The 14,836-nt window shown below is 34.5% G+C and overlaps 1 protein-coding gene across 9 annotated transcripts in view; it reads left to right on the plus strand.

The window, feature by feature from the left end:
* The window catches only part of RPS6KC1 (ribosomal protein S6 kinase C1), a 202,945-nt gene that overhangs the window by 52,596 nt on the left and 135,513 nt on the right, over positions 1 to 14,836 (plus strand). For all 9 annotated transcript variants that reach the window (XR_008916212.1, XM_056815908.1, XM_007481378.2 and 6 more), the window contains one exon: positions 14,575 to 14,668. Coding sequence is in view for 5 of the 9 variants with exons in the window: in XM_056815908.1 (XP_056671886.1) it covers positions 14,575 to 14,668 (94 nt within the window). In the remaining 4 variants the exon portion in view is untranslated. The remainder of the gene's footprint in view (positions 1 to 14,574; positions 14,669 to 14,836) is intronic.

A 14,836-nucleotide genomic window follows, 5' to 3' on the forward strand; every position in this document is an offset into this window, starting at 1 on the left:
GGAGTTAGTTCTTTATGCCAGTGAAATCCTAGGTCTATTCCTATTCCTTTTGAATTTCATTGCTAATTTTTTAAGGCATGTATAATTTGAAGTTAACAGCATTTAAAGTTATGGAGAAACATTTTATAAGCTATAGTCATCTGACTCTTACAATGGAAACCATATTAATGCAAATTAAGCTTTCTTGTTTTAATATTTTATCCAGCTAGTCATTGTTATTTCACCCCTAAAATAATAGGCATTTCTTGTGGGTTACAGAAACACTGCAGGGTCATGGGCAGACTGATCTAATTTTGGTCTAATAATATTGTTATTCAAGGAAAGAATGGTCACTCTTGTAGTTTCAAAGATGGAAGATTATGTAAAAATATATCAGCTGAAAAGGTATATATTAGATATAAGAATTTCTAAATGCATTGAAATGATGATCCTTGAATATGTTTTGAAGTATGGTGATAGATAGGATGTCCCAAAAGTTTTGAAACAATTTTAAACCTTTACTAGCTTAAGATTTCACTGAGATTTTTAGGACATCCTACATAAATTGTGAATCTTTGATTTTATTTACCCAGTCACTTCACATGACATTGTTTTGTATTTCAAGACTCAAAGGAATATGTGATTTAATTGGTCTTGGATGTTCTTTCCAACAAGTTAGATTAAAATTGTTCATAACTATGGCACTCATGTTCATGCCTTTACATGAGTTCACCATAAGGGGGCTTCCCAGAGTCCTGGAGATCTTTCTCAATTTCTCCTGACATCTTTAAGTTCCTACCCATACCTTGTGTCTAGCCCAACATCTCTTCCTGTCATAGGATACTTTGATGACATATTTTACTCTGGTCCTTCAGAGTTCCCTATTGGTTATATGTTCTAGCCTGCTTATACTTCTCTATTGCTCTGGTTGTGATTTTCATTTTTGTTGGATACTATCATATTCTGTGTCTCAGTGCCATAGGGTCACATTAGTTAAATGGTAAATACATGCAAAAACATTCCTAAGTGCTGACTGTGTGCCAGGCACTATGCTAAGTGCAGGGGATTCAGTAAAAGCAAATAAGATAGTCTGCTGGCAAGAAGCTTACATTCTAATAAGGGAAGACAACACATATAAGGAAATGGGGCCAAAAAGAGGTGATTTGGGCAGGAAAATCAGATGGGTAGTGATTAGGAGTCACTTTTGATTGCCATTCTGTTTCTCAGAATGATATGTTGTTTTGATTGCTAATCTCAAAGATAGAATTGGAAAGTGGAGTAGAAGAGGGCAGGGGGAGGTTGGTATTAAAAAAAAGATGAATTTCTGTTCATGTGAATCTTGGAGTCAAATCCAGTTTGTTCTCATCTCCCTTTGTAACTCTGGGTCCAATTAATTCGCGGCCTGCCTTATCCCATATACATGCAAGTGGGCAAGCTGTGTAGGTTGTTCATTTAAATTCATATCTGAGCAGTAGATATTCATTTGGTCTTTCTTGTGTGTATAGTTAGGCTAAAGACCTTTTAGTGATCACAGATCTCTTCTGGGAGTCTGCAATATTCTCGGAGTAGATGCAATCACCTCACTGTCATCAGCATCTAGAGAACATTTTGACAGGGGATGAATCTTGATTATCCTCAGGGGATTGTGAGACTCAAAATGAATGCACACTCCAAGTACTTAAATTTATAGGATTTAATAACAACAAAGTGAGAGAGAAAAGGGGTTCCTTCAGCCCAGTGAGCAGAGCAAAGAGCCAGAGACCCTCACCTGCTGCGCTCGAGCTAAAGCAAAAACCCCAAAGCCCTGCAGTGTGGATTTCAGCAAAATTTATAAACAAATCCATGCAAGAGCGCAACACAAAGACACTATACAAGGGGACCGGGGAAGAATAAAGAATGCTAGGAAATAAAGTTTACTAGCCACAATATTCCTTCAAAACCCAAAGGATTCTTTCTTCAACTTGAACTTTGCTTTGTATCTGGGTAGGGTTTTTTTTTAAAAAAACTATGGGCTGTTGTTGAATATAATTTGTGTGAAAGCCTTTTTTGATCCTTATTAATATATATTCTTATGTATTGATGACTTTCATTAAGATTTTATACTGAAGAAAGAGTACACACACAGGTTAATAATATTGATGTTCTTTCAGCACATTTTTTGGGAATTTATAAGGCTTGAGTTTTTCCCATACTTTTGGTATCCTTCCCATTTCCAGATATCTTGTGTATCAGTCAATATCTTCACAATGGTCGTACCTCCAACAAGGATGATCTCTTCTGTATACACTTAGCCCTAAGTAACTCTTTCCCCCAATTTTGTTTTTTATTATGACATTTCTTTCTCATTCTGAACTTGATGTGGAGGTTTAAGGATAGTGATTTCACAGTCCTTGATGGAGAAAACAATTTGTTACAATATTTTTTACAATTTTCCCCCATTTTTCTATTTGTTTTCCTTCTGTTTTCTTCTTTAAATGCTCTTTGGATGATTTTGATTATTTGAGAATCTTGCCAAACTTTCTTTAAGCTGGTTTTCTTTTCTTTTACTCTTCTTTACAAGTTGATGCTGTTTATAATTATCTTATTACCTTTTTTCTTAAGACTTAAATTCAGATTCTATTCCAGCATTGCTTTTGAAAGTCATCTCTTTTTAGCAAGGAATTTAAATATTTGTTGACTCAGGTGCTTTCTGGACTCTGGTCTTCTTGTGGCAGTTAATATTGATTAGAATTGTGGATAAGATGATTATAGTTGGTGGCTAATGTTTCTTAAAAAGCAACCCACTTGCGCAGATCCATTTTCATTCTATAGTTTAATAGCTATCAATAATGTACTTGGAAAATGAACTTGCTGTTTTACTGGTTCTGATCATTATAACTAAAAGAGAAGTCGTTTCTCTATGACCTTTCAGCAACTAGATAAAATGATTTTTTTACAGCAGGGCCTCAACCTGGAGTCTGTGAATTTGTTTTAGAAAAAATATTTTGACAGCTGTATTTCTAGATAATTGGGGTTCTTTGTAATCCTATATAATTTATGCATTTAGAAATATTCTAAAAAAGTGTCCATAGATTCATCAGACTAACAGATAGGCCCATGAAACAGAAAAGGTTAAGAACCTCTGTTTTAAAGATACTGTTCTTGTTCTTGTTATATTTAGATCTTGTTATATTTAGATTATTAAAAAATCTCAAATAAACTTTCACCTTGACCATTATTAATTTATACAGATTTTAGTTCGAAACAGAATTGGAAGAGACCTTAGAGGATATCCAATTCATGTAACTGGTTTAGAATTTTTTTTTTTTTAGAATTGCAATTAAGTGGTTATTCTGTTTAAAGACCACCAGTGAGGACAAACACTTTATCTATAGAGGAAGCCCATATCACTTTAGGATAGCACTAATTGTTAGTAAGTTTTTTTCTAATTTTAAGCCAAAATTTGCCTTTCTTTCTCTTTCATCTGTTTTTCTACTTCTACAAGGTATTAACATCTCTAGGACAAAGAAATAAGGAATTATTATGGGTAGGAAACAGTGACTCATTGAACTGGTTGACTACCAAGTAAATACAGAAGGAAGAAAAGTGACGTCAGGGATGAGCCTGGGGGAGGTTGGAATGGACTAGATATGATGAAGAAGACAATGCCTGTATACGTTTAGGAGTACTGAGGCAGTCCTAGATGGCCAGGGATGTAAGCGTCTTCTGAAGAGAGCCATCTTTCATTGAATTTAGGAAAATGGAATTAATATAAGAAGAAATATAGGATAAAGTTGAGTTTTTAGTTTGGGTTTTTTGGAAGGACAATAGAAAAAGAGAGCAAAAGAGAATATGCATTATTGTATAGGGGCTTGACCACTCAAAAATGCCTTTAGCCTCTGAAATGATCATGAGGCCTGCTGTAGCTTTCTTTTCTTTTCTTTTTTTTTAAACCCTTACCTTCCGTCTTGGAGTCAATCCTGTGTATTGGTTCCAAGGCAGAAGAGTGATAAGGGCTAGGCATTGGGGGTTAAGTGACTTGTCCAGAGTCAAACAGCTGGGAAGTGTCTGAGTTCAGATTTGAACCCAGGACCTCCCATCTCTAGGCCTGGCTCTCAATCCAGAGAGCTAACCAGCTATACCCCCCCCCCCCAGCTTTCTTGTAGTCCACCCCTACCCCTACCCCCCCACCCCCCAGCTTTCTTGTAGTCCAGGCTAAGGCCTCAGACCCCAAACTAAAATAGGAGCCAAATACATTCTCTTTAACAGTTATTGAGTCTCATCTCAAGATGGTAGGATATGACCCATGCTGAAAAGATACAATGTATATAGAGCTCCTCTAAAAGCTGATTTTCTGAGGCTTTGTCCTGGGTTGGAGGAGATCCACAGTAGACATCTTGATCATTATGTGGTACAAATGTATTTTTTCAGATTGTTCATTGACAAAATATTGAGAAGGTACTGCTTTCATAAGTGGCAGCACATTCCAGGATGAGAGCCTCTTAAAATACAGAATTATAGATGAAAGATGGACAGGAAAATTGCCCATAGCATAACAAAAAGTTAGGGATATCTCTTCTGAGATGAGATGAAAGGAGAAGATAGGAGGTGAAGTTACTGAAGTTTTGGAGCAGGGGAATAAAATGAGGGGAATGGTGCTTTTAGAAAATTAATATGGCAGGGTATGTAGGATACATTAGGGAGTGAAGAGATTGAAGCCAGGGCAGCCAGTTAGGTTGCTGTAGTAATCCTCCATATGAAATCCAGTTTGGAAGATCACAGATTTAGAGCTGGAGTGAACTTTAGAGGTTAGTTAGTCTGACTCATTTCACAAATGAAACAATTGAGACTTAGAGTAAAATAACTTAGGATCACACAGACCTGGGATTTGAACTTGTGACTTCTTAGGTCATAGGTACCACTGTAATAGTTCCTCAGTATTATGGTTTCTAAGACAGGATGGCTCAGTGAAAAGAGCACTGGACTTGGAGGCAGTTCTTAGTTCAGATATTAACTTTACCATTTACTAGTGGTCACATTTAGCTTTGGACAAATCATTTTACCTCCCTGAGCATCTGTTTCCTCATCTGTAAAAAATGAAGGTGTTGTAATAGATGATTTTTATCTCTCTCAGCTCTAATGTTTGAGTTATAATTTAAAAATGGTTTGGTCTTGGAGGTACATTGACTATTGTATAAAATAGTCCTAGCTGTAAGCTAAGATCTTTTAAAACTAGTTCACATAGTCATCAAAGTCATGTTATCTAAATTGCTGCTTGATAAATGAACAAAAATATTCCAGTTTAGTTCCCCCAAAGACCCAGCTAACAAAGTGGTAAAAATAAAGACAGTTAACCTATGTTTCAGCACTCCTCAAAATGTAAAGTCGTATGGAGACTTCTGATTGGGAAAAGGGAGTCAGTTAATCAACACATGTTTATTATGTGCTAGATACAGTGCTAAATTAAGCCATAGGGATACAAAGGAAGTAAAAAATAATCCCTGTCCTCATGGGGCTTATATTCCCTTTTTAAAACATATTTTAATATCATTTTATTGAATTTCTATAAAATATACTATTGGTATTTTAATTTTCCTTCGTTTAAATCTATAAATTGATTTTTATAACATTTCAGACCTACTTAGAGAACACAACCAATCAGCACCATTCTCCAGCAATTTAGGATAGATAAGTAACACCTATAGGGAACATTTTTGTCTTCAGAATTTTTTTCTTTTTTAAAAATAATTTTTCTTTTTTGTTATTCTATAGTTGACAAACACCAACATTATTATGTCATCCCAAGTAGTCCCATTCTCCTGAATTTAAAATATGTTAAGGTAAAAATTAGGGTTGTTGACTGAATATATTATACTAGTGGTCTCCAAGGATTACAACTTCCATGGATTCAAACAAACATATTGAAGGAAAACCAATTTACACACTTATCACAACAGAAAATAGGTCTCATTCTGTATATAGAGTCCATATTGGTTAATTTGCTTCTTCATTAGTCTTCTGGAGTAATGATTGATTATTGCATTGATCAGATCTTAAGTCTTTGAAAGTTGTTTCTGTATGCATTATTATAGTCATCATATACTCCTGCATCTGCTTCATTCACTTTGGATACATTCATGTGAGTATTTTCACATTTCTATGAATTCATACCTTTCATAACTTCTCATTGCACAGGAATATTCAATTATATTCATGTATCATAATTTGTTCAGTCATTCCCTAGTTGATGATCTACAATAAATATTTTTGTACATGAGGTTCTTTCCCTTTGTTTTTGGTCTCTTTAGGGATTTAAACTGAATATTGATCACTGGCTCAAAGGATGTGCAGTATTTTGTGATTTTTAGGGAATAGTTCCAATTTACTTTCTTCAATGGCTGGCACTCCCAAAGCCCCTCCAACAATTGTAGTTTTCCTTTGGTTTATCTTTGCCAGTCTTATAGGTAGTGAAGTAGAATCTCAGAGTTGTTTTAGTTTATATTTCTCTTATTCTTTTATTCTTATCCTTCTATTCTCTTTTTATTGCATAAATCTTATTCTCTAATCTTTTTTTCATATTATTTTAGCTTTCATTTCTTTTGAGAACTGCCTGGTTGTATCTGTTGGCCATTTATCTGTGAGTGAATGGATCTTGTATATTTAAATTAGTTCTTCATGTATCTGGGATATCAGACCTTTATCAAAGAAACAAGATGTAAAAGTTTTTCTAGTAGACTATTTCATTTCTTAATTTTATATTTGTTTTCATTTTGAGCTTAGCAAACACCAAATGGAATGGACATTTGCATATTTATGGTGGAACAGAAAAAATTTTTTAATGAAACTGATAGTCCCTATTATGTACCATTTCCTTTTCTTTTTAAGTATCTAATAAGATTAACATGGAGTTTCCAAAGCTGTCCTTTTCTGACCTTATTTTTTACCTTCTGTAAGGGGGAAAAGGGGTTTATTTTTAAAAGGGTTGGATTTTATATTTTAAGTGTGGTCGCCAGGAATTTAATTAATTCCAAAGAAATTTTATTTACAATTTCATTACAAAATGTAGAAAGAGTGAAGCAAGAAATCAGAGAAAGGATAAGGTAAGATATCTAGCGTCAGCACTAAGTAATTTATCATTCCAACCCCCTCCCCTCCCCCAAGAGTTGGTTTCAACTCAGGAAGCCTCTTTCAAGAGGAGATCTTTTCCTGAGGCCAGTTTCTTCAGAGGAAAAACAAGCAGTTAAGAGTCAGCCTTTTACTCACATGTGTCAGTCCAGTCAGCAGATTCTTTATCAGCCTCACCAGGAAACAGGGTCTCAGGTCTAGTCAGCACTCCAAGGAATGAAGAATTCTCCAGTCTCCACTTCCAAAAAATGAAGAAATGAGTCTCATAGGAAGTAACAGCTGCTTTTCAAGGTGCTTCTTTTGGGTCACTTCCTGTGTCTTCCCCTAATTTTACGTCTACCAATCACAGTTGACACTTTGTTTTAGGACTGCCCAGAAGGTAGTCAGTCAATTCTGATTCATCATCCACTATCACACACATGGGTCACAGACCTTTCCCACTCAATGTGTGAAATGGGGTGTTTGCACCTTTGGTGATTAAATCTAAAAATGGGTAGATCTTCATACTTAACTTTTAAGTACTGTGTTTATACTTCTGGGGATTAAATCTAAAAATAGACAAGTGTTACAATTTAATCTTTACAATCAGGGAAGAGTTATGTATTTTTCATTGTTATAATCAGGACACAGTTAAATTTAATCTTCACACTTCTTTTTGTTATTTTTTTCCTCAGTGACCATCTTAAAAAAAAAAAAAGTTCTATCTCTATTCCTTTGCCCTCTAGAGCAATAAACCACAACCTCCCTCTTCTTTTCCCCTCCTTCCCCCCCAAAAAAGGCAAAACAAAGCTTTTATTACAAATATTGGAATGGCACCTCTTGGGACAGACATGCCCTTCAGTAAGGAGTTTAGTGACAATGGGTCAAAGATTGGAGGCCAAACTAAGAGTAAGGAAATATTTTAGCAGACTAAGGAAGAGTACCAAGAACAATTTCTGCTTCTTACAGATAGATTTTGTTTTTCTGACTTTTCAGGCTTACTTAGGGTACACTGCTAATCAGCAACATTTTCCAGCAACTTAGGACAAATAAGTAATACCTTTCACAGATGTGGGAGGGGTAGAGAAAGGAAGAATCATTCAGGAGAAAAAAGAGGAGCTTTTGGAGGAATATTTGCCTTGCCCTGGCAAATTTTGTTATCAGAATGAAAAGATTCCTTGTTCTGGGCAGAAGACAAAGGGAACTGACCAAATCCTTTTAAACTGTAAAAGAAGACCTTTTAAACAAAACTTCAGGGTTAAGATAACCAATTAGACAGGGTTTCCTCGAATCTCTTATCTCAGGAAAACAAATTGTAGTTATAACAGTAATTAAGACTAATCCTCTTTACATAGTTTTGTTATATTTTATTTCTTTTTACTTTCCATCATTAGGTCACCAGTTGATTTTGGTATTTCTACATCTAAATGTTGCAAAATAATTGTGGTTCCCATTTTTCTTCCATTGTTAAATAAAATAAATTCCCATGTTGGCTGGGTCTGAAAATGTATGTCTCATTCTACATCTTGAGTTCATTACTTTGCTATTCAGAAGTTTTCCCTTTTAATTTTACTAGCATTAGTTTTGTTATCCTCTATGATCTTCTGTCTGCATTGTTCTCCTGGTTCTGCTCATTTCACTTTGTATCAGTTCATATATGTCTTTCTAGATTTTTCCAAAGTGTCTTGTTCATCATTTCTGATAGCACAGTAGTATTCAGTTTATAATCATACACCCAAACTATGTAAAGATGCTTTTGCTAAAACCATATAACAATCTCCCATGGTAGAAGCAGTTCCCAAGTCTGTTAGAAGCATTTCAGGATGATAAAAAGGATCTGGCAATGGGTTTAAATGCAGTTGACAGTGAAGTTCCCTTGGATCTCATGAGTTTCTCCGTTATCCTAAAAATTTTCCAGAAGACCGACAGCTAAGTTTCACATCATTTTACTTGAGAGTAAAACTAACCATGAACTGCTCCAACTCTGTACCATTGCTTCCTTGTTCACAATGGTCCTAATTGGTTTTGTGGGAATGTGGAAGGTTAATTCATGCTTCCCCAGTTCCACCAGTGTCCTGGCCTATAACACCGAATAAAGAGTCCTTACTTCATTAGTTGGGAGTTTTGAGGTTTATTGAATCATACATTACTCCATTTTATATTTCTGTATTTTCTATATATAATTTGTTGCACTGATGAGCTTTCTAATTTTTCAAAGTTGGTACAAAATAGTTTGATGATTAATTCTTTGTTGTATCTTTTTATATCTGGCACCACTGGGTATTTCCTACTTTTTTCCCTCCATTATTTCCTCTGAGATTCTTGACCCTTTTTTCTTCCAGATTAATTTTGTTATCTTTTTTAGCTCTACAAATTTATCTTTTGGATGATTTTTGGTACTTTGGCATGATGCTGAGTAAGTAAATTAATTTAGGTAGTGTTGTAATTTTTATTGTATTTCAGCCATTTAATCAATACAGAATACAAAGTCGTCTTTTGAGTGTTCAAAGCTCTTTATAACCTAGTCTCCTTTTTGGTCTTATACCTTGCCACCTACTTTTGAGTTCAGTGACACTGGTCTTTTCTCTATTTCTTTAACAAGAAATTCTATATATCAGCTCTGGGCATTTTTTTCTGACTGTGGGAGGTCCCTTATTCTTCTCGTCCTCCATCTCTTGTCTTCCTTTAAGTACAAACTAAAATCCTGTCTTTTATAGGAAGCTATTCCCAACATCCTTCCCTCTGTTAATTATTTACTATTTAACTTGTATATAGCTCATTTGTACATGTTTGTTTGCTTATTGTCTCCCCATTAGACTTTGACCTTTTTGAAAGTAGGGATTATCTTTTGCCTTTTTTATATCATTTAGCACAGTGCCTGACACTGAGTAGGTGTTTAATAAATATTTATTGACCGACTAAAAGGAACTTAAAATTTTTTTTAAACATTTTATTTGGTCATTTTCATACATTATTCATTGGAAACAGAGATTATTTTCTCCTCTCCTCCCGCCACCCCTCTCCTAGCCAATGCGTGATTCCACTGGGTATCACATGTGTCCTTGCTCTGAACCCATTTCCTTGTTGTTGGTATTTGCATTAGGGTGCTCATTTAGCCTCTCTCCTCAATCATATTCCCTCCACCCCTGTAGTCAAGCAGTTGCCTTTCCTCAGTGTTTTTACTCTCACAGTTTATCCTCTGCTTGTGGATAGTGTTTTTTCTACTAGATCCCTGCAGATTGTTCAGGGACATTGCTTTGCCATTAATGGAGAAGTCCATTATGTTCGATTGTACCACAGTGTCTCAGTCTCTGTGTACGATGTTCTCCTGGTTCTGCTCCTTTCACTCTGCATCACTTCCTAGAGGTTGTTCCAGTCTCCATGGAATTCCTCCACTTTATTTTTCCTTTTAGCACAATAGTATTCCATCACCAATATATACCATAATTTGTTTAGCCATTCCCCAATTGAAGGGCATCCCCTCATTTTCCAATTTTTGGCCACCACTAAGAGCGCAGCTGTGAATATTCTTGTACAAGTCTTTTTCCTTATTATCTCTTTGGGGTACAAACCCAGCAGTGCTATAGCTGGATCAAAGGGCAGACAGTCTTTTATCACCCTTTGGGCATAGTTCCAAATTGTCCTCCAGAATGGTTGGATCAATTCACAACCCCACCAGCAATGAATTAGTGTCCCCACTTTGCCATATCCCCTCCAGCATTCATTACTTTCCTTTGCTGTCATGTTGGCCAATCTGCTAGGTGTGAGGTGATACCTCAGAGTTGTTTTGATTTGCATCTCTCTAATTATAAGAGATTTAGAACACTTTTTCATGTGCTTATTAATAGTTTTGATTCTTTAACTGAAAACTGTCTATTCATGTCCCTTGTCCGTTTTTCAATTGGAGAATGGCTTGATTTTTTGTGCAACTGGTTTAGCTCTTTGTATATTTGAGTAATTAGACCTTTGTCAAAAGCTTTTGTTATGAAGATTGTTTCCCAATTTGTAGCTTCTCTTCTAATGTTAGTTACATTGGTTTTGTTTGTACAAAAACTTTTTAATTTGATGTAGTCAAAATTATTTATTTTACATTTTGTGACTCTTTCTAAGTCTTGCTTGGTTTTAAAAATCTTTCCCTTCCCACAGGTCTGACATGTATACTATTCTGTGTTCACCTAATTTACTTATAGTTTCCTTCTTTATATTCAAGTCATTCACCCATTCTGAGTTTATCTTGATGTAGGGTGTGAGGTGTTGATCCAAACCTCATCTCTCCCACACTGTCTTCTAATTTTCCCAGCAGTTTTTATCAAATAGTGGATTTTTATCCCCAAAGCTGGGGTTTTTGGGTTTTTCATATACTGCCTTGCTGAGGTCATTTACGCCAAGTCTATTCCACTGATCCTCCTTTCTGTCTCTTAGCCAGTACCAAATTGTTTTGATGACCGCTGCTTTGTAATATAGTTTGAGATCTGGGACTGAAAGGCCACCTTCCTTTGTATTTTTTTTTTTCATGATTTCCCTGGATATCCTTGATCCTTTTTTCTTCCAAATGAACTTTGTTATGGTTTTCTATAATTCAGTAAAAAAGTTTTTTGGAAGTTCAGTGGGTATGGCACTAAATAGATAGATAAGTTTGGGTAGGATGGTCATTTTTATTATGTTAGCTCATCCCACCCATGAGCAATCAATGTTTTTCCAATTGTTTAGATCTAGTCTTAATTGTCTGGAGAGTGTTTTGTAGTTGTGTTCATATAGTTCCTCTGTTTGTCTCGGCAGATAGATTCCTAAGTATTTTATATTGTCTCGGGTGACTTTAAATGGAATTTCTCTTTCTAATTCTTGCTGCTGAACTGGGTTGGAGATATATAGAAATGCTGATGACTTATATGAGTTTATTTTGTATCCTGCAACTTTGCTAAAATTGTTGATTATTTTGACTAGTTTTTTGGTTGATTATCTAGGATTCTTTAAGTAAATCATCATATCATCCACAAAGAGTGACAGCTTGGTCTCTTCATTGCCAATTTTAATACCTTCAATTTCTTTTTCTTCTCTAATTGCTACTGTTAGTGTTTCTAGTACAATATTAAATAATAAAGGTGATAATGGGCATCCTTGTTTTACTCCTGATCTTATTTGGAAGGCTTCGAGTTTATCCCCATTGCAGATGATGTTTGCTGATGGTTTTAGATAGATACTGTTTATTATTTTTAGGAAAGGCCCTTCTATTCCTATACTTTCTAGTGTTTTCAGTAGGAATGGGTGTTGTATTTTATCAAAAGCTTTTTCTGCATCTATTGAGATAATCATGTGATTTTTATCGGTTTGCTTGTTAATATGGTCAATTATGTGGATGGTTTTCCTAATATTGAACCAACCTTGCATTCCTGGTATGAATTCTACCTGATCAGAGTGGATAACCCTTGTGATGACTTGCTGGAGTCTTTTTGCTAGTATCCTATTTAAGATTTTTGCATCTATATTAATTAGGGAGATTGGCCTATAGTTTTCTTTCTCTGTTTTTAACCTGCCTGGCTTTGGGATCAGTACTATGTTTGTGTCATAAAAAGAATTTGGTAGAACCCCTTCTTGGCTTATTCTGTCAAATAGTTTGTATAATATTGGGATTAGCTGTTCTTTGAATGTTTGATAGAATTCATTTGTGAAGCTATCTGGACCTGGGGATTTTTTCTTAGGAAGTTCTTTGATGGCTTGTTCAATTTCTTTTTCTGATATGGGGTTGTTTAGGTAATTTATTTTTTCCTCTTTTAGTCTAGGGAATTTATATTTTTGTAAGTATTCATCCATATCACCTAGATTGCCATATTTGTTGCCATAGAATTGGGCATAATCGTTTTTAATGATTACCTTAATTTCCTCTTCATTAGAGGTGAGGTCTCCCTTTTCATCTTGGATACTGTCAATTTGGTTTTTTTCTTTCCTTTTTTTAATTAGACTGACTAGTACCTTTTCTATTTTATTTGTTTTTTCAAATTACCAGCTTCTAGTCTTATTTATTAAATCAATAGTTCTTTGACTTTCAAATTTATTGATTTCTCCTTTGATTTTTAGGATCTCTAATTTAGTCTTTATCTGATGATTTTTAATTTGTTCACTTTCTAGATTTTTAATTTGCATGCCCAATTCATTGACCTCTGCCCTTCTTAATTTGTTTATATATGAACTCAAGGATATAAATTTCCCTCTGAGTACTGCTTTGGCTGCATCCCATAGGTTTTGAAAGGATGTCTCACCATTGTCATTTTCTTCAATGAAATTATTAATTGTTTCTATGATTGTTCCTTCACTAGCCAGTTTTGGAGAATCATATTGTTTAATTTCTGATTAATTTTTGATTTATCTCTCCATGTACCCTTACTAATTATTATTTTCATTGCATTGTGGTCTGAGAAGGTTGCATTTATTATTTCTGCTCTTTTGCACTTGTTTGCAATGTTTTTGTGCCCTAATACATGGTCAATTTTTGTGTAAAAGGAAATTTTTCTAAGTTGGTATTTTATAAATTTGAGTAAGTTAAATTTATTATTTAAGATTTGTTGATATCTTTTATATCACCATGATTTTCAATATATTCCCTCCTGTAGCCATATCCTATAACAAAGAATTAGGAAGGAAAAAAATCCTTTTAGCAGAATTAACATAAAAACTAAATCTGACTCTTCATTGTCCTACACCCATAGTTCCCTAACTGTATAAATGAAGGAGGTGCATTTCCTCAACTGTTCCTCAGGCTAAGCTTGGCCATCATAATCACACAGATTTTAGTTTTTTTCAATTAACAAAGTCTTAAGCACAGTTTTATTCTTTTATAACTTAAATAGTTCTAGTAGTTTAAAACAGTCACTAAGACTTTTTTTGGGTTATTTTGTATAACTGCATCCTTTTCTATATCTATATTCATCATCTCATAATTATTTTATGAGATGTTTATGTACAGCAGTTTATTGCTCATCTGATGGGCATCTACTTAATTTCCAGTTCCTACAACAAAAAGTGCTGCAATAAATATTTTGTTAAATATAGGACTCTTCCTAACAGCTGGATTGGATCCCAGGGTCAAAAGATATGGACATTCTTGTTATTTGTTTTAGCAATAGTATAATCTCAAATTGCTTTGTAGAACTATTTGAAAAATTCACACCATCATCACCTACAGTTTATTAGTTTGTTCTTAATTGATTAGAATTGAACTTCCAGATATTATGGTAAATTTTTCCAACAAATTCAATTTCCTGCTTAAATATACGTTATATTAGATTTTCCTTTCCCATTTCTACTCATATGTTTGGTAGTTCTAAAGTAAAGATTTCCATAAATTAAGATATATTGTTATGAAGTATATATTGCATTTTAAAAAGACATTTACTAAACTTTATTTTTCTATAGCCTTAACTCCTTTTTTTCTGTGGCAGCCATCATTTATTTCTTAGTAATTTACTGCTTTACATTTAACTGATTGACCTGGAACATGTTATGTTTTCTTTTCAGGGTGGAGAAATTCATGATGGTTCTGAATTGATTGGACCTGCTGAACCTTACACAGATTCCCTCATTGACAGTTTTTCTGATGGTAGTTCTGAAGGTTAGTAGATGCCTTTTCAGAAATATTTGAGAAATTTGTAAATCATAAATGTACCTTTAGAGTCTGGCCTTGCAGAGAAAAGCTAAATCCAGGTATTTGAGAATACTCAATGTCTTAAATACCCCACTATTTATAATTTAAAGCTCTGCATAAAGAAAAAGCAAAAGA

The sequence above is a fragment of the Monodelphis domestica genome, chromosome 2, assembly GCF_027887165.1.
Source record: "Monodelphis domestica isolate mMonDom1 chromosome 2, mMonDom1.pri, whole genome shotgun sequence".
Lineage (NCBI taxonomy): Eukaryota > Metazoa > Chordata > Mammalia > Didelphimorphia > Didelphidae > Monodelphis > Monodelphis domestica.